This window comes from Ornithorhynchus anatinus, chromosome 1, assembly GCF_004115215.2.
Source record: "Ornithorhynchus anatinus isolate Pmale09 chromosome 1, mOrnAna1.pri.v4, whole genome shotgun sequence".
Classification (NCBI taxonomy): Eukaryota; Metazoa; Chordata; class Mammalia; order Monotremata; family Ornithorhynchidae; genus Ornithorhynchus; species Ornithorhynchus anatinus.
The window spans coordinates 130,563,682-130,589,654 of NC_041728.1; the positions used below are offsets into that span (position 1 = coordinate 130,563,682).

Below are 25,973 nucleotides of genomic sequence, written 5' to 3' on the forward strand. Positions count from 1 at the left end.
CTACCTGTAACATCAAAACTTTTGTTTGCTCTTCTCAAAGTGCTGCACCCCTGCCCATATACTTGCTCCTTGCAGGGGGGTACACCAATGACATTCATTAATTCATTCATTCAATAGTATTTACTGAGCACTTACTGTGTGCACAGCACTGTACTAAGCATTTGAGAGAGTACAATACAACAATAAAGTCACATTCCTTACCCACAATGAGCTTACAGTCTAGATGGGGGGAGAGAGACATCGATACAATAAATAAAATGACAGATATGTACATAAGTGCTATGGGGCTGGGAAGGGGGGAAGAGCAAAAGGAGCAAGTCAGGGAGAGGCAGAAGGGAGTGCGAGATGAGGAAAAGTGAGGCTTAATCTGGGAAGGCCTCTTGGAAGAGACGTGACTTCAATAAGGCATTGAAGAGGAGGAGAGTCATTATCTGTCAGATGAGGAAGGAGGGCATTCCAGCTCAGAGGCAGGATGCATCGCCTTGATTCTATTTAGTTGCCATTGTTTTTACGAGATGTTCTTCCCCTTGACGCTGTTTATTGCCATTGTTCTTGTCTGTCCGTCTCCCCCGATTAGACTGTAAGCCCATCAAACGGCAGGGACTGTCTCTATCTGTTGCCGACTTGTTCATCCCAAGCGCTTAGTACAGTGCTCTGCACATAGTAAGCGCTCAATAAATACTATTGAATGAATGAATGAATGGATAGCGGTTGGCAGCAAGACAGGCGAGAGCAAGGCACTGTGAGAAGGTTAGCAGCACTAGAGGAGTGAAGAGTGCGGGCTGGGTTGCAGGAGAGAAGTGAGGTGAGGTAGGAGGGGACAAGGTGGTGGAGTTCTTTAAAGCCAATGGTGAGGAGTTTTTGTTTGATGCGGAGGTGGGTGGGCAACCACTGGAGTTTTTTGAGGAGCGGGGTGACAGGTCCTGAACATTTCTGTAGAAAAATGATCTGGGAAGCAGAATGAAGTATGGACAGGAATGAGGAGAGACAGGAGGCTGGGAGGTCAGCAAGGAGGCTGATGTAGTATTCCAGGCAGGATTGGATGAGTGATTGTATTAATGTGGTAGGAATTTGAAAGGAGAGGAAAGGACAGGTGTTAGCAATGTTGTAAAGGTGAGACCAACAGGATTTAGTGACTGATTGAATATGTGGGTTGAATGAGAGAGGAGTCAAGGATAATGCCAAGGTTATGGGCTTGTAAGACAGGAAGAATTATAGTGCCATCTACAATGATGGGAAAGTCAGGGGGAGGACAGGGTTTGGGTGGGAAGATTAGGAGCTCTGTTTTGGACATGTTGAGTTTGAGGTGACAGGAGGACATCCACGTAGAGATATCTCAAAGGCAGGAGGAGATGTGAGACTGGAGGGAGGGAGAGAGATCAGGGCTGGAGATGTAGATTTGGGTATCATCCATATACAAGTGGTAGTTGAAGCCACGGGAGTGAATGAGTTCTCCAAGAGAGTGGGTGTAGATAGAGAATAGACAGGAACCCAGAACTGAACCTTGAGGGATCCCCACAGTTGGGGATGGGAGGCAGAGAAGGAGCCCATAAAGGAGACTGAGAATAAACGGCCAGAGAGATGAGAACCAGGAGAGGACAGAATCAGTGAAGCCAAGGTTGGATAACATTTCCCAGAGAAGGGGGTGGTCCACAGTGTTGTAAGCAGCTGACAGATCGAGGAGGATTAGAATGGGGTGGAGGCCACTGGATTTGGCAAGAAGGAGATCATTGGTGATCTTTGAGAGGTTGGTTTCTGTGGAGTGAAGGGGACGGGAGCCAGATCAGAGAGGTCAAAGAGAGAACAGGAGGAGACGAATTTGAGACAGCAGGTGTAGATGACTCACTCGAGGAGTTTGGAGGGGAATGATGGGAGGGAGATGGGGAGATAACTGAAGGGAGCTAAGGAGTCAAGGGAGGGGTTTTTTTAGGCTAGGGGAAGCATGGGCATGTTTGAAAGCAGTGGGGAAGAAACCATTGGAGAGTGAAAGGTTGAAGGTGGCTGTTAAGGAGGGAAGAAGAGGGGGAGTGAGAGTTTTGATAAAGTGTGAAGGAATGGGATTGAATGCACATGTGGAGGGGGTGGTTTTTGAGAGGAGGCAGGAGATCACCTCTAGAGATACAGCTGGGAAGGATGGGAGTGTTGAAGAGGGGACTGGAAGGGGGAGGGAGTGAGGAGGGGCAGGTGCAATTTTGAGGAGCTTACACCTGATGATGTCAAATTTCTTCAAGTAGGTGGCCTGGTCACTGGGGGACAAGCAATGGGAAGGTGGTAGGATGGGGGTAAGGAGAGCTATGCAAACCACTTTTGGTCTGATCAATTCTATTTTGCAAGGTCTGAGTCCTGGAGCAGGGAACCAGAGGCTTATTCATTGTTTTAGACCAGAGACTCCATTTTGTTCTGTGTAAAGCCAACTTGCTACTCCCGGAGTGGTTAAGCCACGAATACACCCACAGAGCTTGCTGGGGGAGGCTCAGGTAGCTTCTCCTGGAGGGTACTGGCTGGAGGAAATATAGTCTGGGAGGGAGAGTGAGCAATGACAGGTGAGAAGGGTTAGCCTCTCCTCTCTCCCGTCCCGCCCTTCTCATTGGACCAATCCCTAGGCAACAAAGCCCAGAGCACCTGGCAAACTGCTTCACCCAGTTACCTGATTCATTTCATCATCCCAGAGAGGTAAGTAACACTTCCTTTTGGCCCCTTGCAGGTGGAGAAACTGAGATTCAGATGCGTACTAATGGGTGAATTTTTTTTGTATTGGAATTTAAGAACTTACTATGTGTTGTTCTAAGTGCTGGGGGAGATAGGAGTTAATCAGGCTGGACACAATCCCTGCCCCACATGGGGCTACAGTCAAACAGGAGGGAGAAGAGGTATTGAATCCCCATTTTGCAGCATGTAACCATGGGTACAGCATGGGCTTGGGACTCAGAAGAACCTGGGTTTTAATCCTGGCTCAGCCACTTGTCTGCTGTGTGACCTTGGGCAACTCTGTGCCTCAGTTAGTTAATATGTCAAATGGGGATTAAGACTCTGAGTCCCATGTGGGATAAGGATTGTGTCCAACCCTACTTGCTTGTATTGATCCCAGTGCTTAGTACAGTACTTGGCACATAGTAAGCACTTCACAAATACCAACATTATTAAGTGACTTGCCTAAGGTCACACAGTAGGCAAGTGGTGGAGCTCTGATTAGAACCCAGGTCCTCTGACTCCTCCAGCTTGTGTTCTTTCCACTAGGCTGTCCTGACTCCACGAAAAAGAACTGGGCTTCCTAAAAGAGGAGTCCAGCCTTCTCTGGGAATTCAAGGGCAGTTTCCAGGACCAGGTCTGATAAGGTGGATGAAGAAAGTCTAGGGCTGTGTTGTGTGGAGTGGGGTAAGAGGAATGTAAACTGGTGGGAAAGGAGCAGTGGAAGGGGGGTGCTCGTTGGAGTAGTAATAATAATAATGATGGCATTAAGTGCTTACTATGTGCCAAGCACTGTTTTAAATGCTGGGGTAGATAGGTCATCAGGTTGTCCCACGTGGGGCTCACAGTGTTAATCCCCATTTTACAGATGAGGTAACTGAGGCACAGAGAAGTTAAGTGACTTGTCCAAGGTCACACAGCAGCCAAGTGGCAGAATCAGAATTAGAACCCATGCCTTCTGACTCCCAAGCCCATGCTCCCGAGGATGGAATCCAAGGGTTGGGGTAAAACCACATCTCCAAGAAGTCTTCCCTGATTAACTTATTTCCCCAACCTGTTCTCCCTCCCCTCGGCATCTCCTGTGCTCTTGCCTTCATTCATTCATTTATTCAGTTGTATTTATTGAGCACTTACTGTGTGCAGGGCACTGTACTAAGTGCTTGGGAAAGTACAGTACAGCAAATCCCTGCCCACAACCGGCTCAGAGTCTAGAGGGGGGGCTTTGATACTCCCTCTAGCCCCTCAGCATTTATATGTACATCCTTAAACTCTGCCGCTTCTCCTCTCCAATTTATTTTAATGTCTGCCTCTCCCACAAGACTGTAAGTCTCTTATGGACAGGGATTGTGTCTACCCACTCTACTGTTCTGTTCCCTCCCAAGAGAGAGAGAACACAGTGAGCCCTCAGTCAATTCCTTTGATTGAATAGAGCAGAAGAGATCTGAAAAGCCAGGCACTGTTCCTGTCCCACCCACTCCCCACGATGAGGACATTTTGGCCCCTCCAGGATTCAGCGTCTTCGTTCGATTCTTTCGTATTTATTGAACGGTTACTCTGTGCAGAGCACTGTAATAAGCGCTTAGAGCAGCAGCGTGGCTTAGTGGAAAGAGCACGGGCTTGGGAGTCAGAGGTGATGGGTTCTAATCCCGACTCTGTCACTTGTCTGCTGTGTGACCTTGGGCAAGCCGCTTCGCTTCTCTGGGCCTCAGTGATCTCATCTGCAAAATGAGGACGAAGACGGCGAGCCCCACGTGGGACAACCTGATTCCCTTGTATCAACCCCAGCGCTTAGAACAGTACTTGGCACGTGGTAAACGCTTAACAAATACTATCACCATCATTATTACTGGGAAAGTACAATACAGCAATAGGGAGATCATCATCATTATTATTGGGAAAGTACAATAGAGCAATAGAGAGACCCTCCCTGCCCACAACGAGCTCACAGTCTTCACTGATTCAATCGTATCGAACCGTACTTTCCAAGCGCTTAGTCCAGCGCTCTGCACCCAATGCGCGCTCGATAGATACGATTGAATGAATGAATTTGTTGAGCGCTTACTGGGTGCAGAGCGCTGGACCAAGCGCTTGGAAACCAGTGGAGACGGTAGTCCGGTCCTCGTTCCCACCGGGGTGGTCTGTACCCGGGGGGGGGGGGGCGGGCGAAGGGCACCCCAGGACCTACCCGGGAGCTTGGCATCTAGGCCCGGGGTGGGTTTAGGCTGCTGAAGGGTTAATAAAAAATACCTGGAGCCCGGCCCTCTCCCGGCTCCACCCTCGGGACACTGGGAAGAGGGGGGGAAGGAGGAGGGATCCGGGGGGGAGGGCTTCCCCGCCTCCCTCCCTCCCTGGTGCCCACCCACTCATCCCCCCACCGTGCCCCTGCCTCCTTCCCTCCATGCGGCAGGACAGCTCCGACCTGCAGCCCAGTTCCAGCCCAGGACCGGCCCGGCCGCTCCCGGCCTTGGCACCCCCGGGGCCCAGCATGTTTCCTTGGTGAGTGACCCCGGGGCTGAGGGAGTGGGAGGGTAGAGAGACCACCCCCCCCGGGTCCTTCCCGCAGCCCCTCGGAGGATATTCCCACCCCTCACCCCTGCCCCTGCCCGGGCCGAGCTATTTCGGTCCCCACTGGGGCATCCGGGGCGTGCCCGGCTTCCTCGGGGCCATGATGCTGAAGGAAGGACCTGACCGTTTTGTTCGGCTGCCTCTCCGTGGGAACTCCCGCCTGGAGGCCCATCCCCCTGCCTCTGCCCCCCCCCCCGGACTTTGGAGGGCCGCGTGGGCTGGGGGCGGGGGTCTCCGGACACCCCCCGGGTGGTCAGCGAGGGGCCGAAGTCCGGCCGAGCCCGCCCTTCCCTCGGCCGCCGGCCCCTGGGGAGAGTGCCGACTCCTCCCTCCCCGGGGGGACCCCCCCACTCCCCCATTCCCCTGACCCCCAACAGCAGCCCCTTCCTCCTCCCTGCACCTCCCGCAGGAGAAACCCCAAAGTCAGAGCGCAGCTGGGGTTTGGCAGTCACAGGACGTGGGTTCTAATCCCGCTCTGCCACTCGTCTGCTGCGTGACCTTGGACCGGGTCCCTTATGTTCTCTGTGCCTCAATGACCTCATCTGTAAAATGGGGATTAAGACTGTGAGCCCCACGTGGGACAACCTGTTTACCTTGTATCTACCCCAGCGCTTAGACCAGTCCTAGGCGCGTAGTAAGCGCTTAACAAATACCATCACGATTATCTTTATGAGCCGCGACCCCTGCAACCCTCCCCAGCTGCCTGTTTTGTCTTCCAAATGGAGGGTGGGTGGGGGAGAGGAGGCAGAGGTGACTTCATCCCAAGGACAATGAAAGCGCTCTCAATCCCTGCTCCCTGTCCGTCCCCTGTCACTGCTTTTTAAAGAGGACCGGTCGTGGAAGAGGGGTGTCTCTCCTCTCCCCCATGAGAAACTTCTGCCTGGAACCGGACAGACCAAGCGATTTTCCTTTCCTCCCCAGCCGTCCTGCGCATTCATTCATTCAATTGTATTTATTGAGCGCCTACTGTATAGTAATAATTATGGTAATTGTGAGTCGCTTACCGTGTGCCAGGCATTATACAAAGCACTGGGATAGAGACAAAATAATCAGGTTGGACACAAGTCAGTGTCCCACATAGAGCTCACAGTCTTAATCTCCATTTTGCAGATGAGGGAACCTCGGCACAGAGCTAAGTGACTTGTCCAAGGTCACACAGCAGACAAGTGGCAGAGATGAGATTAAAACCCGTGATCTTCTGACTCCCAGGCCCATGTTCTATTCACTAGGCCATACTGCTCCTCTGGACACCGAATAAGCGCTTGGGAGAGTATAATAGAACTATAAACAGAAACATTCCCTACCCACGATGAGCGGCGAACCCCCCCCCAAGTTTCAGACCCTGGCTAGTAAGGTCCAAGGTTAGGAAAGACTGGTCCAGGGGCAGAGATGCAGACCCTCGAGGCCTTCTCCCTCCCCCCAACCAGTAGCACATGGGTGTCTGTCCTCACACTTAGCCGTCAGTTCCAGTTCTTCACAGGACTCTGATTTGAGAAGTGGAAATAATCAAACAAGCCATGGGGAGAAATAGTTTCTTCACTCATGTCGCAGACAATCGCACTCATTCCAACCTAGTGGAGAGAGCACAGTTCTGGGAGTCAGAGGACCTAGCCTCTAATTCTGACCCCACCACTTTCCTGTTGTGTGACCTAGGGCAAGTCATTTCACTTCTCTTTAAGACCATTTCTTCATCCTTAAAGTAGGGATTGAATACCTGTTAACCCTCCTATTTGCACCTTGAGCCTATGTGGGACAGGGACTGTTTGAGCTGAGTCTCTTGGGATCTACCCCAGTGCTTAGCACATACCAAACAGTGCTCTGCACACAGTAAGCACTCAGTAAATGCGGTTGAATAAATGAAATGGTTAACAAATACCACAATTATTATTTCTGTTCCAAACGCGAGACTCTTTCTCTTTTTCACAGACCACTAGGGAAGCGGTGTGGCTCAGTGGAAAGAGCCCGGGCTTGGGAGTTGGAGGTCATGGGTTCTAATCCCGGCTCCTTGTCACTTGTCAGCTGTGTGACTCTGGGCAAGTCACTTGACTTCTCTGTTCCTCAGTTACCTCATCTGTAAAACGGGGATTCAGACTGTGAGCCCCATGAGTGTTGAGTGGGACAACCTGATTATAATAATGTTGGTATTTGTTAAGCGCTTACTTTGTGCCGAGCACTGTTCTAAGCGCTGGGGTAGACATAGGGGAATCAGGTTGTCCCGCGTGGGGCTCACAGTCTTAATCCCCATTTTACAGATGAGGGAACTGAGGCACGGAGAAGTTAAGTGACTTGCCCACAGTCACACAGCCGACAAGTGGCAGAGCTGGGTATCCCCCCCCCAGTGCTTAATATACAATAGATAACACTAATATAATAGTATAAAATAATGACACTAGGTGCTTAGAACAGTGCCTTGCAGATAGTAAGCGCTTAACAAATACCATCATTATTATTACTCCAGACAAACGCTGCGCCTGAAAAGACAGACCTATAGAGAAGCAGCATGATCTAGTGGGAAAAGCATAGGCCTGGGAGTCAGAGGATCCAGGGTTCTAATCCTGACTGTGCCATTCATTCATTCATTCATTCAATAGTATTTATTGAGCGCTTACTATGTGCAGAGCACTGTACTAAGCGCTTGGGATGGACAAGTCGGCAACAGATAGAGACAGTCCCTGCCGTTTGACGGGCTTACAGTCTAATCGGGGGAGACGGACAGACAAGAACAATGGCACTAAACAGCGTCAAGGGGAAGAACATCTCGTAAAAACCGATGGCAACTAAATAGAATCAAGGCGATGTACAATTCATTAACAAAATAAATAGGGTAACGAAAATATATACAGTTGAGCGGACGAGTACGGTGCTGTGGGGATGGGAAGGGAGAGGTGGAGGAGCAGAGGGAAAAGGGGAAAATGAGGCTTTAGCTGCGGAGAGGTAAAGGGGGGATGGCAGAGGGAGTAGAGGGGGAAGAGGAGCTCAGTCTGGGAAGGCCTCTTGGAGGAGGTGATTTTTAAGTAAGGTTTTGAAGAGGGAAAGAGAATCAGTTTGGCGGAGGTGAGGAGGGAGGGCGTTCCGGGACTGCGGGAGGACGTGACCCAGGGGTCGACGGCGGGATAGGCGAGACCGAGGGACGGCGAGGAGGTGGGCGGCAGAGGAGCGGAGCGTGCGGGGTGGGCGGTAGAAAGAGAGAAGGGAGGAGAGGTAGGAAGGGGCAAGGTGATGGAGAGCCTCGAAGCCTAGAGTGAGGAGTTTTTGTTTGGAGCGGAGGTCGATAGGCAACCACTGGAGTTGTTTAAGAAGGGGAGTGACACGCCCAGATCGTTTCTGCAGGAAGATGAGCCGGGCAGCGGAGTGAAGAATAGACCGGAGCGGGGCGAGAGAGGAGGAAGGGAGGTCAGAGAGAAGGCTGACACAGTAGTCTAGCCGGGATATAACGAGAGCCCGTAATAGTAAGGTAGCCGTCTGGGTGGAGAGGAAAGGGCGGATCTTGGCGATATTGTAGAGGTGAAACCGGCAGGTCTCGGTAACGGATAGGATGTGTGGGGTGAACGAGAGGGACGAGTCAAGGACGACACCGAGATTGCGGGCCTGAGAGACGAGAAGGATGGTCGTGCCATCCACGGTGATAGAGAAGTCTGGGAGAGGACCGGGCTTGGGAGGGAAGATGAGGAGCTCAGTCTTGCTCATGTTTAGTGCCACATCCGCTGGGTGACTTGGGCAAGTGACTGCGCTTCTCTGTGCCTCAGTTACTTCATGTGTAAAATGGGTATTACATCCTATTGCCTCCCACTTGGACTGTGAGCCCCTTGTGGACAGGGGCTGTATCTACTCCAAGGCTTAGGACAGTGCTTGGCATACAGTAAACACCTAGCCAACAGTATTATTGTTTACCCACCAACCCCGACATCTTCCTTCCTCAGGCAGACACTCACAGGCTGAAGTCCTCATAGCTTGCTGACCTCCCAGCCTCCTGTCTCTCCCCATTCCAATCCATACTTCACTCTGCTGTCCAGATTAGTTTTTCTAGGAAAACATTCAGGACCTGTCACCCCACTCTTCAAAAAACTCCAGCAGTTGCCCATCCGCTTCTGCATCGAACAAAAACTCCTTACCATTGACTTTAAAGCCATCACCTTGCCCTCTCCTACCTCACCTCGCTACTCCTACTACAACCCAGCCCGCACACTTTGCTCCTCTAATGCTAACCTTCTCACTTTGCCTCCATCTCGCCTATCTTGCCGCCAACCCCTGGCCCATGTCCTGCCTCTGGCCCGGAAGGCCCACCCTCCTATGTGACAATTACTCTCCCCTCCTTCAAAGACTTATTAAAAGCCCATCTCCTCCAGGAGGCCTTCCCTGGCTAAGCCCCCCTTTCCTCTTTTCCCACTCTCTTCTGTGTTGTTGCCCTGACTTGTTCCCTTTGTTCTTCCCCCTTCCCAGCCCCAAGGCACTTATGTGCATATCTGTAAATTTTATGTTTATATAAATGTCTGTCTACACTCCCTCCTGCCCCCCGCCAAGATTCTAAGCTCATTGTGGGCAGGGAATGTGTCTGTTTACTGTTGAGTTGTACTCTCCCTAGCGCTTAGGACAGTGCTTTGCACATAGTATGTACTCAATAAATATGATTGAATGAATGACTATCAAGCCTGAGGGCTCCGCTGGCTCTCCCCTTTCACAGTGGGGTGAAACCCAGGAGGATCCCTTCGTAGGTCCCAACTCCGGCTGAAGGTATGGTAATCAAAGCCGTCGTGGCTTCCCAAACTACCCTGCCAGGCTGAGATGCTCAATCCTAAATCCCAACCCAATGCCCCTCAATTCCTCCTGTCACCCCTGGAACAAATCTGCTCCTTTTTCTGCTCATTTTTCTACATTTACTTTGGGGTTGTCGGGTTAACGGGTTGGAGGAGGGAGTTGATGAGATTCCTTCAGTGAAGGAGGGGAAGAAGGGAAGGTGCAGTGTGGCTTATTGGATAGAGAACGAACCTGTAAATCGGAAGAACCTGGGTCCATATCCTGGCTCTGCCACTTGTCTGCCGTGTGACTTTGGCTAAGTCTCTTAACTTCTCTGCCTCAGTTACCTCATCTGTAAAATGGGGATTAAGATTGTGAGCTCCAGGTGGAACGTGGACCGTGTCCAACCTGATTAATTTATATCTACCCTAGGATTTAGTACCATGCCTGGCACAAAGTAAGCCCTTAAACAAATACACTTAAAACAAAAAATCCCCCCATGTCACAGGGGTTGTTTAAGGTCCTTTGAAACCAAAAGAGTATCAGGAATACAAGTTACATTCACTGCCACTTGGGTGTTTAGGCATAGATGTTGACCTGGAGATGTTGAGCCAAATCAATTTATGGAGTTTGGATTTTTCAGCTCTTATGCCATTTGCCATATTTATTTCTGAACTTTAAATGATGCAGCTAAGCTTTGGGTTTCATTCCATATTCAGAAAGCTGAAATATATTTGTTCCACATTTGGTCAGTCAATCAATGGTATTTACCGGGTGTTTGCTATAATAATAACAATAATAATAATAATAATATTGGTATTTGTTAAGCACTTACTATTCTAATCCTGGCTCCTTGTCACTTGTCAGCTGTGTGACTCTGGGCAAGTCACTTGACTTCTCCGTGCCTCAGTTACCTCATCTGTAAAATGGGGATTCGGACTGTGAGCCCCATGAGTGTTGAGTGGGACAACCTGATTATCTTATATCCCCCCCCCAGTGCTTAATATACAATAGATTAGAATAGAATAGAATAATAGAATAATTAAGAATAATTATTAAGAATAATAATAGAATAGAATAATAGAATAGATTAGAGCACTGTTCTAAGCGCTGGGGGAGATACAGGGTAATCAGGTTGTCCCACGTGAGGCTCACAGTTAATCCCCATTTTACAGATGAGGTAACTGAGGCACAGAGAAGTTAAGTGACTTGCCCAGAGTCACACAGCTGACAAGTGGCAGAGCCGGGAGTCGAACCCATGACCTCTGACTCCGAAGCCCAGGCTCTTTCCACTGAGCCACGCTGCTTCCCTATGTCCACAGCACTATAGTAAACACTTGGGAGAGTACAACAGAATTAGCAGACATATTCCCTGCCCATAATGAGCTTAGAGCATTCCTTAGAAGTGCAAATCTATCCCCCTTCTGTAACTACAGTACCCCAGTTCCAAGGGTCTGTTCATTACAGTTCCCTTTTCAGTTGCTTCAGCAGAAGCCAGTCCTGCTGTTCTCTTCCCAGAGAAACCCCATCTTGGGGACACTTATAATTTCACTCATTCACTAGTATTTAATTGCCTACTGTGGGAAGAAAGTGTCCCAGGCACTTGGAAGAATACTGGGAAAAAAACAAACACATGACTCCTGACCTCAAGAAGCTACAGTCTAATGTGGGGATAGACCAACATAAATTGAATACAACTAGCGGGGATTGAAGAAAAAACATTGACTTTAAAGCACTCAATCAGCTCACCCCCTTTTTTTTATGGTATTTGTTTAGCACTTATTATGTTTCAGACTCTGTAACAAGCTCGGGAGTAAATACAACCTAATCAGGTTGAACACAGTCCAAGGCCCACAGGGGGTTCACAGTCTTAACTCCCATTTTACAGATGTGTTAACTGAGGCACAGCAGTGAAGTGACTTGCCCAAGGTCGCATAGCAGACAAGCGACCCCTCCTACTGTACTTCTCTGATTTCCTAATTCAATCCAGCATGCTCACTTCCCTCCTTTAGCGTCAATTTACTCTACCTCGACCTCATCTATCTCGCCATCAACCCCTCACCCATGTCCTTTCTCTATCCTGGAACTCCCTCCCACTTTATCCAACAGACCACAGCTCTCCCCACCTTCGAAGCCTGATTAAAATCATATCTCCACATTTCCCAAATAAGACCTCATTTCCCCTACCCCTTCTCCCTTCTGCATCACCTATGCACTGCACCCTTTAAGCGCTTGATGTCGACTTCACTCTCAGCCCCACAGCACCTATATATATATATATATATGTATATCTGTAATCCATTTTAATGTCTGTCCCCCATCTAGACTCTAAGCTCCTTGTGGGCAGGGTATTTGTCTACCAACTCTGTCATACTGTACTCTCTCAAGTGCTTAGCACAGTGCTGTGCACCCAGTAAGTACTCAATAAATTCGATTGATAGTAAAGATAGGGAGTTAAGTGGATTGGGTAAATCCATGAAGCTAGGGGTGGCTGACTTGGGATGACACTCCCAGGGTGGCAGGGAGTCTTGGAGGACTTTGGTGCCTGTGTGTGCTGTGGTCTGGAGATTTGGGATGGGGGAGCAGGGAGCGGAGGGGGTGCCAGTGGGTCCCCTTCCCAGACTCAAAGGGATGAGGGTTGGGGAAAAAAGGAGTAGAAGCAGCGAGGGCTAGTAGATAAAACATGGGCCTGGGAGTCAGAAGGACCTGAGTTCTAATCCCTGCTCTGCCACTTGTCTTCTGGGTGACCTTGGGCAAGTCACTTCATTTCTCTGGGCCTTGGTCCCCTCATTCATTCAATAGTATTTATTGAGCACTTACTATTCATTCATTCATTCAATAGTATTTATTAAGCGCTTACTATGTGCAGAGCACTGTACTAAGCGCTTGGAATGAACAAGTCGGCAACAGATAGAGACGGTCCCTGCTGTTTGACGGGCCTACGGTCTAATCGGGGGAGACGGACAGACGAGAACGATGGCAATTAATAGAGTCGAGGGGAAGAACATCTCGTAAAAACAATGGCGACTAAATAGAATCGAGGCGATGTACAATTCATTAACAAAATAAATAGGGTAATGGAAATATATACAGTTGAGCGGACGAGTACAGTGCTGAGGGGATGGGAAGGGAGAGGGGGAGGAGCAGAGGGAAAGGGGGAAAAGAGGGGTTAGCTGCGGAGAGGTGAAGGGGGGTGGTAGAGGGAGAAGAGGAGCTCAGTCTGGGAAGGCCTTTTGGAGGAGGTGAGTTTTAAGTAAGGTTTTGAAGAGGGGAAGAGAATCAGTTTGGCGGAGGTGAGGAGGGAGGGCGTTCCGGGACCGTGGGAGGACGTGGCCCGGGGGTCGACGGCGGGATAGGCGAGACCGAGGGACGGTGAGGAGGCGGGCGGCAGAGGAGCGGAGCGTGCGGGGTGGGCAGTGGAAAGAGAGAAGGGAGGAGAGGTAGGAAGGGGCAAGGTGATGGAGAGCCTTGAAACCTAGAGTGAGGAGTTTTTGTTTGGAGCGGAGGTTGATAGGCAACCACTGGAGTTGTTTAAGAAGGGGATGTGCAGAGCACTATACTAAGCACTTGGAATGTACAATTTGGCAACAAATGGGGACAGTCCCTGCCCAATGATGGGCTTACAGTCTAATCGGGGGGGACAGACAGACAAAAACAAAATGACATAAACATGATAAATAGAATCAAGAATCATTAGCCCTGGTCTGTACAATGGGGATTGACTGAGTCCCAAGTGGAACATGGACTGTGCCCAACCTGATTAGCTTGTATCTTCTTCAGTGCTTAGTATAGTGCTTGGCACATAGTGCTTGGCAAATACCATGGGGAAAAAAAGGACCCTTGGTCTCAGCCATGGAGGAACAAGGGCCTCCTTGAGGGTCTCTTGGCTGTTGCTGGCTGACTGTATCCCCTCCTCCCTTACCTCCTCTCCTGCTTTCAGAGTGGGGCTTGAGAGTGTTGATATTTTCTTACTGTGGATCGCTCTGCTCAGAAGGCCGCCCCGGCTAGCTTCCTCTCAACCCTTCACAACTGCAAGGGGAGATGACAGCTTCCTCTTTGGAGCCCCAGTAACTGGGTGGTTGTGGGTGGGGAGGGGAACAAAATCAAAGACCACCTTCCCCCGCCTCCCCGACAGGTGGGGGGCACCGGGAAACAGGAAACAGACTCCGAGGTGATGGGAGGTCCACACAGTCACCTGTTTAGTGGAAGGGGAAAGCTGGGGTGGCAGCCGAGTTAGGGCTGGCATGGAGTTCTGGGCAGGGGGAGGGTTCCCCTCACTTCCAGACAGAGCAGGGTTTGGTCTGGGTCATTGCTGGTGTGGCCGTTTCACCCCTCTGCTTTGGGCCACAGGGAAGAGAATGCAGGCTGGGGCCTGGGGGGATCCTTCCCACCTCAGGACTGTAGACTAGACTGTAAGCTTCTTGTGGGCAGGGAATGTGTCTGTTGTATTGTGCTCTCTCAAGCACTTAGTACAGTGCTCTGAACACAGTAAGCACTCAGTAAATACAATTGACTGATTCAGTGAGGGGAGGGATGGTTGGATGGTTGAGTAGCCAAGAGGCCTTTGGCTTCCCATAGTCTCCTGGGAGAGGAGGCTTGGGATACTTGTGAACCACAGAGAGCCATTCCTGGAATTGGATCTCAGTGGAGGAGGATGGGGGCTAGGGTTGGGGGGGAAAGGGGGTTCCTGCTCCTCACTAGTCCCATTACCGCTACCAGAGGAGGCAGGGCCGTAGTAATAATCCCTGAGAAACCCCTCCGGGGAGATGGTTGGCTCAAGGCGCTCGGGGCAAGGCAGGTGTGCGTGGCTTCATTCATTCACTCCATCGTGGCTTCATTCATTCACTCCATCGTATTTATTGGGTGCTCACTGTGCACAAAACACTGTATTATGCACTTGGGAGAGTACAATACAATAGACACATTCCCTACCCATGAGGTCACAGTCTGAGAAGTTAGTGGAAGTGCCCTGCCGCCCCCTCACCCACCTGACTCTCTTTCCCTCTTCTCCCCATCCCGTTCCCTCCCCACCGGCCCCCGCCAGGAGGAAGACCATCTACAAGAGTGTGTGCTTGTCCCTAGTTCTGCTGGTGACCCTAACGGTGCTCCAGCGCGGCCTGGCTCCCGGCCAGTTCTTGCAGAGCCCCGCGCCCTCCCCAGAGCCCGGCAAAGTCCAGAAACGTAGCGTGGCCCTCCCCGGCCCCGGCGGCTTCTGGAAGAGCCCCCGGGAAGAGGAGGCGCCGGCCCCGGGCCCCACGGCCGCAGAGGCGCCCCGGTCTTGGGACGTGATGACCCCCAACTGCACGGCCAACCCGAACCTGACCCAGGAAGCCTGGTTCCAGAGCCTGGAGCCCCACTTCCGTCAGTTCCTCCTCTATCGCCACTGCCGATACTTCCCCATCCTGCTCAATCACCCGGAGAAGTGCGTGGGGGAGGTGTACCTGTTGGTGGTGGTGAAGTCCATCATCACCCAGCACGACCGACGGGAGGCTATCCGGCAGACGTGGGGGTGGGAGCGGGAGGCTGATGGGGGCCGCGGGGCGGTCCGCACGCTCTTCCTGCTGGGCACGGCCTCCAAGGCAGAGGAGAGGGACCACTACCAGAAGCTGCTGGCCTACGAGGACCGCCTCTACGGGGACATCCTACAGTGGGATTTCCTGGACAGCTTCTTCAACCTGACCCTGAAGGAGGTCCACTTCCTCCGGTGGCTGGACATCTACTGCCCCCGGGTCAGCTTCGTCTTCAAGGGCGACGACGACGTCTACGTCAGCCCCGCCAACCTGCTGGAGTTCCTGGCCGACCGGCGGCCCCAGGAGGACCTCTTCGTCGGAGACGTCCTCTTCCGGGCCAAGCCCATCCGCAAGAAGGAGAACAAGTACTACATCCCGGGGGCTCTGTACAGCAAGCCCAGCTACCCGCCCTACGCCGGCGGCGGGGGATTCCTCATGGCGGGGGGCCTGGCCCGCCGCCTCCTCCGGGTCTCCGAGGGCCTGGAGCTCTACCCCATCGACGACGTCTTCCTGGGCATGTGCCTGGAGGTGCTGGGCGTGCGGCCCGTGGCCCACGAGGGCTTCAAGACCTTCGGGATCGTGCGCAACAAGAGCAGCCGCATGAACAAGGAGCCCTGCTTCTTCCGCTCCATGTTGGTGGTGCACAAGCTGCTGCCCGCCGAGCTGCTGACCATGTGGGAGCTGGTGCACGGCAACCTCACCTGCTCCCGTAAGCTCCAGGTGCTCTAGCCCTTGGCCCGGCTGGGAAGGGAGACTGGGGCCGTGGGTGGGGGGCCTGTGGGGCCAGAGGCTGGAGCTCCTGGGGTCCCGCGGGCGGGGCGTGCACTCTTGTCTCTGGTTCGGGGAGGCCGGGGGCGGTCCAGAGGGGCTGCGGGACCTCTCCGGCTGCAAGGAGGAGCGATCTGACTGCGCCTGGCCTTCCCCCCGGGAGAGGTGGCAGGGGGTGAAGGGGGACAGAGTGCTGGGGGGAGCCCTGTCTGCCAGAAGAAACTAGCGGGGCCCGGTCACCTGCAGAGTGGATACTGGTGGAACCTTCAGGGAGAACCTTGGGCACTCCTCGCTGTTGCTGCTGCTGCTGGCTCGTTGGCTGTTGCTCTAACTGGCCTGGGAGATGGCAGAGTTGCCCTGGAGGACCTGTGGACTCGGCCCTCTGAGATGGGCTCTGGTCACATGCCAACCCGCCATCACCCTATTACTTGACCATGCGTCACGTGCCAACCGATGCTTCGGGGGGCTTCCCTCCCTCCCGAGGCTTTGCCGGACAGAAACCTCTCTTGGAGCCTGGCTGGACCCAGAGAAATCCCATCCCAGCACGTTGCCTCAGGGGGTTCAGGCTGCGGTGAGCCTGTCTCCTCAATTTTAGGGTTGAGGCCTCCCCGGGCACAGACATGCATGGGTGCCAGAGGTCATGCCCTCCCCCCCCCCCCCCGACACAGACAGACACACACAGACACACACACACACACAAGCACACGCACCCCCACCCTCACAGCCAGGCACCTGCTAGCTCATGGGGCCCTCTCTGGGCCTGGGTTCAGGACACAAAAGTTGGTCATGGGTAAGTTTGTGCATTTTTGCATTTTCATGTACCCACCATGGACACTTAACACTCTTGGAAACCTGGGGGCACAAGCGCGTACGCGCGCGCACACACATACACCAGGGGCAACCCTTGCCAGGTAGGGTGTCCACCCAGTGCCATCTGTACACACAGATCTAGTCCTGCGTGTGTGCCCTCAGACATCCACACTGTCAGTCCCTCTCTCTCTGCCATACGTCCCCCCCAGGGCACGTCTGTACTGGGCAACACACTCGGCAATTCATCGTGTTCCTTTGCCAGTTCAGGGGAAGGAAGAGCCGTTCTTACTACCTCAAAGGCCCTCCTGTGCAGACTCCTTTCATGTGCCCGGGAAGCTGGCTGGCTGGCCGCCACGATTCCCCGGCCTGTGGGTACCCAGGTAAGAAAGCAAACAGGAAACAGCAGACTCCCGGCCAGAGCGACGGCGGGAGCAGCCCAGGCCCCTGGCCGGGTCTAACGGCTCCCAGCACCCCCCCGGCCAGCGTGCGTCGGGGGACGGGGATCTACCGCGGGGGCCTCTGTCCCTCCCACGGGGCCGACTGAACTCTTGGCTCCACAGACTGATGGGTTTGGGTTCTGGGAAACTGGTGTTTACTTGAATTACTGTGAAGTTTTATTTATAAGAAAATGAGGAGGGGCAGGGAGGGGAGGAGCCCTTGGGTCCCAGGGGATTGCTGGCAGGTGTGGTTTCTCTCCACTGCCCCCCCCTCATGCTGGTGGAGGGCGCTGGCCTGATGGGCCGACCTCCCCTTTGCTCCCTACGCCCCGAATCTCCGGCGGGGCGGAAATGGCGTCCACCCCTTTTAGGAGGTAGCAGGCTGCCCCTCGGGGTTGGCCCTTCCTGCCAGAGTCCGGACTCCCAGGGTCTGTCTCGGCCGGATGGGTTGTAGGCGAGCGCACCCGCATTGTGTGTGCTTGTGTGTAAGTGCGCACGGCACCCTGCGCGGTTGTGGGCAGGAGAGAAGGGCAGTGTACCCATCCCTGCTCTACCTTTGTAGGGGAGGGAGAGAGCTGTGTGGATAAATATTTGTAGATTCCCAAAGGTCTCGTTTCTAAATAAAAGGGCTTTTTGTTCTTGTTTTGGTGAAAATCAACTGCTGATGCTCCATTCCAGGGAACTGGAGGCCGCTCTCTGCGCTCCCCAAGACTTGTTCCCAGGCAGTCCCCAAAGTTCTCTCATCACCCAACTCCTGAGGCTCCACACGCTGTGGGAGTTGGGCAAGCCGATGGTGGTGGTGGTGGAGGCGGGGGGCCTTGTTGCTTCTGCTGTTTCTTAGAAGTTGAAGTCTCAGGGGTAGCAGCAGGGTGGGGGCAGAAGTAAAACCAGCAGAGGAAGGGCAGCTGCTGACCAGTTCATGACTACTCCCTCAATCAATTGTATTTCAGTGCCCACTGTGTGCGTTGCACTGTATTGAGCACTGAGAAGCATACAAATATAACACATACATTTCCTGCCCACAAAGAGCTGACAGCCTAGAGGGGGAGACAGATGTTAAAATATATATAAGAGATGTGATGGGGCTCATCCGTGAGGGCTGCGGGGAAGTTAATGACCTCTTTGTCCAGTCGGGCAATCATTGGCATTTACTGAGCTCCTACTACCTGTAGGGCATTGTATTAAGTGCTTGGGAGAGTAAAATAGGATTGGTTTATATGATGCCTGACCTCAGCCAGTTTACAGTGTAGTGGAGGAGACACTCTAAATTATAGGTAGGGACAAGTGAGAAAGTAGAGATATGTACATCAGTTAAATAGAGGTTTGTGAGTCCTTAGATAGCATAGACTCTACCAGTCTCGGCTACGGGAGGGAGAGTCACGCAGAGACCTACCCATTCTATTCCTAGCTTGGCCAGTGGCCAGCAAGGGGAAGGCAATCTGCTACAAGTCAAAACCCACCCATGCTGGGCAGCAGCGGCATGGGAGAGAGTCGAGGGCGGAGACTCAAATTTAGTGTGTAGAAGGAGGCAATGGTAAACCACTTCCGTATTTTTATCAAGAAAACCATGGATACGCTACCAGAATGATTGCAGATGGAGAGCGGGGCGTTATGGATCGGAAACGACTCGACGGCATAAGACAAGATGGCATAGAAGTGGTTGGGGCATCTAAGGTGAGGAGAAGAGAAATGATTTGGGTTACTTTGGTAGGGCTTTGAAAAGGGGGAGGATGGTGGTCTGATTGAGGTGAAGGGCAGGGGGAGATCTAGGCAAGGAGAGTGTGTGTTGGGGGTTGTTGAGGGGAACAGTGTGGCCTAATGGATTGAACACAGGCCTGGGAGTCAGAAGAACCTTGGTTCTAATCCTGGCTCTGCCACGTGTCTGCTGTGTGACCTTAGGCAAGTCACTTAACTTTTATATGCCTCAGACACCTTATCTGTAAAATGGCAATTAAAATGGTGAGCCCCGTCTTAATTACAGACGGTGCGATACAGTTGGTGTCCAACCTGATTAGCTCCAAGCTGATTAGCTTGTATCTACCTCAATGCTTAGTACAGTGCCTGGCACACAGCAGGCACTTAACAGACACCATAAAAAAAAGTGAGGCTCAGTAAGTAGTATTAGGAGAGTGTGTGCAGGCTGGGTTGTTGAAGATGGAGAGGGCCATGGCCTCTTGGATATGAGGGGGGATGGTGTCCTAATAATAATAATAATATTGGTATTTGTTAAGCGCTTACTGTGTGCCAAGCACTGTGGTAGACATAGGGGAATCAGGTTGTCCCACGTGGGGCTCACAGTCTTAATCCCCATTTTACAGATGAGGGAACTGAGGCACAGAGAAGTTAAGTGACTTGCCCACAGTCACACAGCTGACAAGTGGCAGAGCTGGGATTCGAACTCATGAACCCTGACTCCAAAGCCCGCGCTCTTTCCACTGAGCCACGCTGTGTCCTAGGCAGGAGGAGGGCACGAACAAGAGGTCTTTGGCAGCAAAAGGGAAAATGAGACTTAGCAAGTAGATTGTCTTGACAGAAGTATGTGGGAAAAGAGTCTTTAGGCTGAATATCTTAATCAGTGGGAATGATCAAATTTCAATAACCTTTCTCCTTCAGAGCCCCATGTGGGACAGGGACTGTATCCAGCCTGATTAACTTGTATCAACCCCAGAGTTGAGCACTGTGCTTGACACACAATAAGTGCTTAACAAATCTCATCTTGTCTTATGCTGTCAAGTCATCTCCGACCCAGAGTGACACCATGGACACATCTCTCCCAGAACGCCCCACCTCCATCTGCAATCGTCCTGGTAGTGAATCCATAGTTTTCTTGGTAAAAATACAGAAGTGGTTTACCATTGCCTCCTTCCCCACAGTAAACTTGAGTCTTCACCTCGACTTTCTCCCATGCTGCTGCTGCTGCCCAGCACAGGTGAGTTTTCACTTGTAGCAGATTGCTTTCCACTCGCTAGCCACTGCCCAAGCTAGAAATGAAATGGACAGGCCTCTGCTTGACTCTCCCTCCCATAGTCGAGACTGGTAGAGTACTGGAAATTCTTCAGGTGCCACCCTGAGAGGATAATGTGCTAAGCACTGGGGTAGATTTAAGACAGGTCAGATAAAGAACATGTCCCACATGGGCACACAACGTAGGGTGAACTGGTATGTAATCCCCATTTTACAGGTAAGGAAACTGAGGCACAAAGTGAAATGGCTTGTCCAAGGTCACACAGCATGTGGGGGAGTGTACTCTGGGCAAGCACTGTACTAAATATTTGGGAGAGTAAGACATACTATTGACCTCAGAAGCTTACACTCTAATTGGGGGGAGAGACATTAAAATAATAATAGTAATTGAGTATTGGTTAAGTTGCTTATGTGTCAAGCTCTATGCTAAGCACTGGGCGCGGCACAAGATAATCAGGTCAGACACTGTCTCTGTCCCACATAGGGCTCACAGTCTAAGTAAGAAGGAGAACGGATATTAAACCCCCATTTTATAGATGAGGTAACTGAGGCACAGACAAGTGAAGTGACTTACCTGAGGTCAAACGGCAGGTACATGGCAGAGCTGGGATTAGTACCCAGGTCTTGCGATTCCCAGGCCTGTATTCTTTCCACTAGGCCAGGCTGTTTCTAAAATTCATTGCGGAGTATTAAGGAATGTATATAAATACTGGGCAGTGATGGTGGGTTGAGAGGTGTTCCTCAGTACTTAAGGGATGAGGACTCAAGTGTATTGATGTACTGTGGGGAGAAATAGGGTGGGGAGATGGTTAATCAAGGAAGGCTTCCTGGAGGAAATGTTTTAATAATTGTGGTATTTAAGTGCTTACTATGTTCCAGGCACTGCTAAGCACTGGGGTTAGCAAATCAGATTGGATGCAGTCCCTGGCCCATGTGGGGCTCACAGTCTCAATCCCCATTTTACAGATGTGGTAACTGAAGCACAGAGAAGGGAAGTGTCTTGCCTAAGGCTACACATTAGAGAAATGGTGGAGCTGGGATTAGAACCCATGACCTTTTGACTCCCAGACCTGTGCTCTATCCACTATGCCATGCTGCTTTCCCATTTTAGTGGGGCTTTGAAGACAGGGAGAGTGATGGTTTGCTGGATGTGAAGGATAGTTATGGTACTAAGCGCTTAGTATGTGTCAAACACTGTTCTAAGTGCTAGGTTGATATATGATGATCAGATTGGACTGTAAGCCCGTCAAACGGCAGGGACTGTCTCTATCTTGCCGACTTGTTCATTCCAAGCGCTTAGTACAGTGCTCTGCACATAGTAAGCGCTCAATAAATACTATTGAAATACTATTGAATGAATTGGACAGTGTCCCTCTCCCACATGGAGCTCACAATCTAAGAAGGAGGTAGAACAGGTATTGAATCCCCATTTCACAACTAATAATAATGTTGGTATTTGTTAAGCGCTTACTATGTGCAGTGCACTGTTCTAAGCACCGGGGTAGATACAGGGTAATCAGGTTGTCCCACCTGAGGCTCACAGTTAATCCCCATTTTACAGATGAGGTAATTGAGGCACAGAGAAGTTAAGTGACTTGACCACAGTCACACAGCTGACAAGTGGCAGAGCCGGGATTCAAACCCATGATCTCTGACTCCCAAGCCTGGGCTCTTCCCACTGAGATACAGAGAAGTTGTGATTTGCCCAAGGTCACACAACAGGCAAGCGGTGGAACTAGGATTAGAATCCAGGTCCTCTAGCTTCCAGGCCCAAACTTTTCGCTAGGCCACACTGCTTCCTCCCCTCTCTTCTCAGGGTGCTGCCCACCCACAGCCCCACCAGATCTGGAGGGCGAAGTTTCACTGTCCTTATCCCCATGACCCCAATACCCTAGGTGGACTGGCACAAATCCAAAGAAGATGTCCCCACTAGTGGCTCTGTTGCCCTTGGGCTAGCTGCCTGCTCCTGTCTAAACCTGAGGACAGGACCCCGGCCATGATGCTGAGTGATGCCAGTGTGGAGACCCAGTCCGCCGAAGAAGAGAGAAGTGCAGAAGGGTAGAGGATGCGGGCGTGTAGGAATCAATCAGTGATATTTATTGAGCACTTCTGGTGAGCAGAGCGCTGTACGAAGCACTTGGGAGGGCAATACAACAGAGTCAGTAGACACTTTGCCTTGCCCCCAGCGCTGCAGTCTCAGCAGTGTGAAAGGGGAGGTAAAAGGGTTCCCAGAGCCCGGCAGAGCTTGCTGAGTGGGAGTTGGGAGGAGAGGGTGGAGGCTTTGTTTACACTGGTTACACCTAAGGTGGTACACGGGTCTGGCAGGTTTCCCCAGCCACCCCTGACAACCACCTGGCCCCAGGAAACGAGTTCCTGGCTCAAAAATCCCCCGCTTTGACCTCTCACCACTTCCTCTGAACCTGTTATAAACCAGACAGCGGGAAAGAGCAGAGGAGGAAATGTTCTCTCAGAGTCCCTGGGTCTCCTCCCCTCCTCTGTCCCCCTGAAGCTCCTCTCCTCTGAGAGAAAAGAGGTTGGGGATGGAGGCCAGGGCTACTTTGCAGTTCTGACTGCAAGCCGATCCGAGCTCACAGCTCCTAGCGTAAAGCGGTTTAAGTAGGAGGGAAGACCAAAGCAGGCGGCTCAGCAGGACTCCAGCTCCATCTCCTGGGCCCTGAATCCGGCCTCCTGAGGAGTGGACAGTGAGGTGAAGACCAGCGGGTCCAGCCACAGCAGGGTGACCGTTCATTCATTCAATAGTATTTATTGAGCACTTACTATGTGCAAAGCACTGGACTAAGCACTTGGAATGTGCAATTTGGCAACAGAGACAATCCCTGTCCAATCGCTGCCCAACGACAGGCTCACAGTCTAATCCGGGGAGACAGCAAAGCAAAACAGAACAAAACAAAAACAAGACCACATTATCACAATAGAATCACTGACACTCCACACTACCAGACACCCCAAGAGAGGTCTGGTCAAATTCGCCAAAGGGGTCAAATGAGGGTTTGATTAAAGTGGTCAGTTGGGGTTAAACAGAAGCTGGATTTCTTAACCGGGAGAATTCTCTCACACCAAAATTTTCCAAGCATGGGGGGAGGACTAATTACAGCCAGAATCCACCCCTAGGATTTCCATCATGACAGAGGGTGGCAAAGGAGTGGGAACAGTCAAATGCCCATTTCCTGAGTAACGCCCCCTTCTCTTGCTCCCCTGCCTGGAGGCAGCAACTTCCCAAAATCCCCCTCACTGACAGGAGTGTGCCCAACACTGGCTGGGGTTGGTCTGGTTGACAAGTAACAAGGAAAGAGATTTTTAGAGCAGGTGCTCTTTAAACCCCCATTCCAACCAGCTAGATTGAAAACTCCTTTAGGGCAGGGATTATGTAATAATAATAGTATCGGTTAAGGACTTACTAAGTGCTAGGCACTGTACTACTAATAATAATGGTATTTGTTGAGGGCTTACTATGTGACAAGCACTGTTCTAAGCACTAGGGTAGATACAAGGTAATCAGGTTGTCCCATGTCGGGCTCACAGTCTTAATTCCCATTTTACAGAAGAGGTAACTGAGGCACAGAGAAGTTAAGTGACTTACCCAAAATCACAAAGCTGAGAAATGGTGGTGTTGGGATTAGAACCCACAACCTTTGACTCCCTAGCCTGGGCTCTTTCCACTAAGCCATGCTGGGGTAGATACAAGCTAATCAGGTTGGACTCAGTCCCTGTCCTACAGAGGCCTCAAACGTACATTCCAAGCGCTTAGTACAGGGCTCTGCACATAGTAAACAATAAATATGATTGAATGAATGAACGAATATGTCTGCTTACTCCATTGTACTCTCATATGTACACTCCAAGCGCTTAGTACAGTGCTCTGCACATAGTAAACAATAAATATGATTGAATGAATAAATGAGTATGTCTGCTTACTCTATTGTACTCTCCTGAGGGTTTACTACCGTGCTGTACATACCATAAGTGCTCAGTGAATGCTATTGATTGATTGAGTCTGCAACGTCTTGAAGTTCTGCTCAAGAACCTTTTCACTTTCCCATCAATCAGTGGAATTTGTAGAGCACTTACTGTGTACAGAGAACTGCACTAAACACTAAATTGGGGGTTCGTTCATTCAATAGTATTTATTGAGCGCTTACTATGTGCAGAGCACTGTACTAAGTGCTTGGAATGTACAAATCGGTAACAGATAGAGACAGTCCCTGCACTTTGACGGGCTTACAGTCTAATGGGGGGAGATGGACAAGAACAATGGCAATAAATAGAGTCAAGGGGAAGAACATCTCATTAAAACAATAGCAAATAAATAGAATCAAGGTGATGTACATCTCATTAACAAAATAAATAGGGTAATGAAGATATATACAGTTGAGCAGATGAGTACAGTGCTGAGGGGATTGGAAAGGAGAGGGGGAGGAGCAGAGGGAGAGGGGGTTCCATCCATCCCGACCAGCAAGCCCCAGGCTGGGATAGTTCCTTCCCACAGAATGGACAGCCCCCACGGCCTCTGCAGCAGCAGGAGGTTAAGGGAAGCGTGGCCATCAGTCATATTTAGTGAGCCCTTATTGTGTGCAAACACTTCTAATCAGTGCTTGAGAAAGTACAGTACAGCAGAGGTAGTGGACAAATTACCTGCCCACATCAAGTTTTCAGTCTTGGTATGAAGGATGGATCTATACCACCTCATCCTCTCCCCTTCCTCCTCCGCTGCTGCATCTCCTTCCTACTTAGACTGTGATCCCCTTAGAGGACCTGATTATCTTGCATCTATCCCAGCGCTTAGTACAGTGCTTGGCACACAATAAGTGCTTAACAAATACCACAGTTGATATTATCAACAGCGGTGAACACTGTGATTAGAAAGGTGTCTTCCAGACTGTTTTCTAAAGGTCGCAGTGGGATGCTAGAACAGGATGTTCCATTGGAAACCTCTGGCACTTCTCTGGTGGTCCGGGAGGTCCAGTGGTGGGAGAACTGAGATTAAACTGTAAGCCCGTCATTGGGCAGGGATTGTCTCTATCTGTTGCCGAATTGTACATTCCAAGTGCTTAGTACAGTGCTCTACACATAGTAAGCGCTCAATAAATACTATTGAATGAATGAATGAACCAGGAGAAGGGGTAGTCATATGTTTTGTGTCTGAGGTGTCTCAATCTCTGTGAATATTTAGTTGGTATCTACCTCAGCGCATTGGGCAGTGTTTGGCACAGAGTTATGCTTAACCAATACTATTTTTTTAAGAAACGGCACGGCTTTTCTAGGCCACACTGCTTCCTATCCTCTCTTCCACGTGGAAAGAACGTGGGCTTGGGAGTCAGAGGACATGGATTCTAATCCCGACTCTGCCACTTAGCTGCTCTGTGACCTCGAGCGAGCTGTTTAACTTCTCTGCACCTCTGTTACCTCATCTGTAAAATGGGGATTAAAACTGTGAGCCCCCCGTAGGACAACCTGATTACTTCGTATCTACCCCAGC

The 25,973-nt window shown here is 51.1% G+C and overlaps 1 protein-coding gene and 1 non-coding gene across 3 annotated transcripts; one reads left to right on the forward strand and one right to left on the reverse strand.

The window, feature by feature from the left end:
* Positions 1-2,264: 2,264 nt before the first annotated feature.
* Positions 2,265-18,170, forward strand: B3GNT7 (UDP-GlcNAc:betaGal beta-1,3-N-acetylglucosaminyltransferase 7). Of its 2 annotated transcripts, XM_029072743.2 has the most exons (3): positions 2,265-2,673; positions 5,096-5,184; positions 15,032-18,170. In XM_029072743.2, the coding sequence occupies exons 2-3, from the start codon at positions 5,174-5,176 to the stop codon at positions 16,224-16,226; spliced, it is 1,206 nt and encodes a 401-aa protein (XP_028928576.1). In that variant the 5' UTR covers positions 2,265-2,673; positions 5,096-5,173; the 3' UTR covers positions 16,227-18,170. The 2 variants fall into 2 exon arrangements, with proteins under 2 accessions (XP_028928576.1, XP_028928503.1); XM_029072670.2 differs by lacking the exon at positions 2,265-2,673 and having other exon boundaries at positions 5,051-5,184.
* Positions 18,171-20,451: 2,281 nt separating this feature from the next.
* LOC114816129 lies at positions 20,452-20,589 on the reverse strand. The gene has a single exon (XR_003763916.1). It is a non-coding gene; the product is annotated as a small nucleolar RNA SNORA7 (small nucleolar RNA).
* Between the last annotated feature and the right edge of the window lie 5,384 nt (positions 20,590-25,973).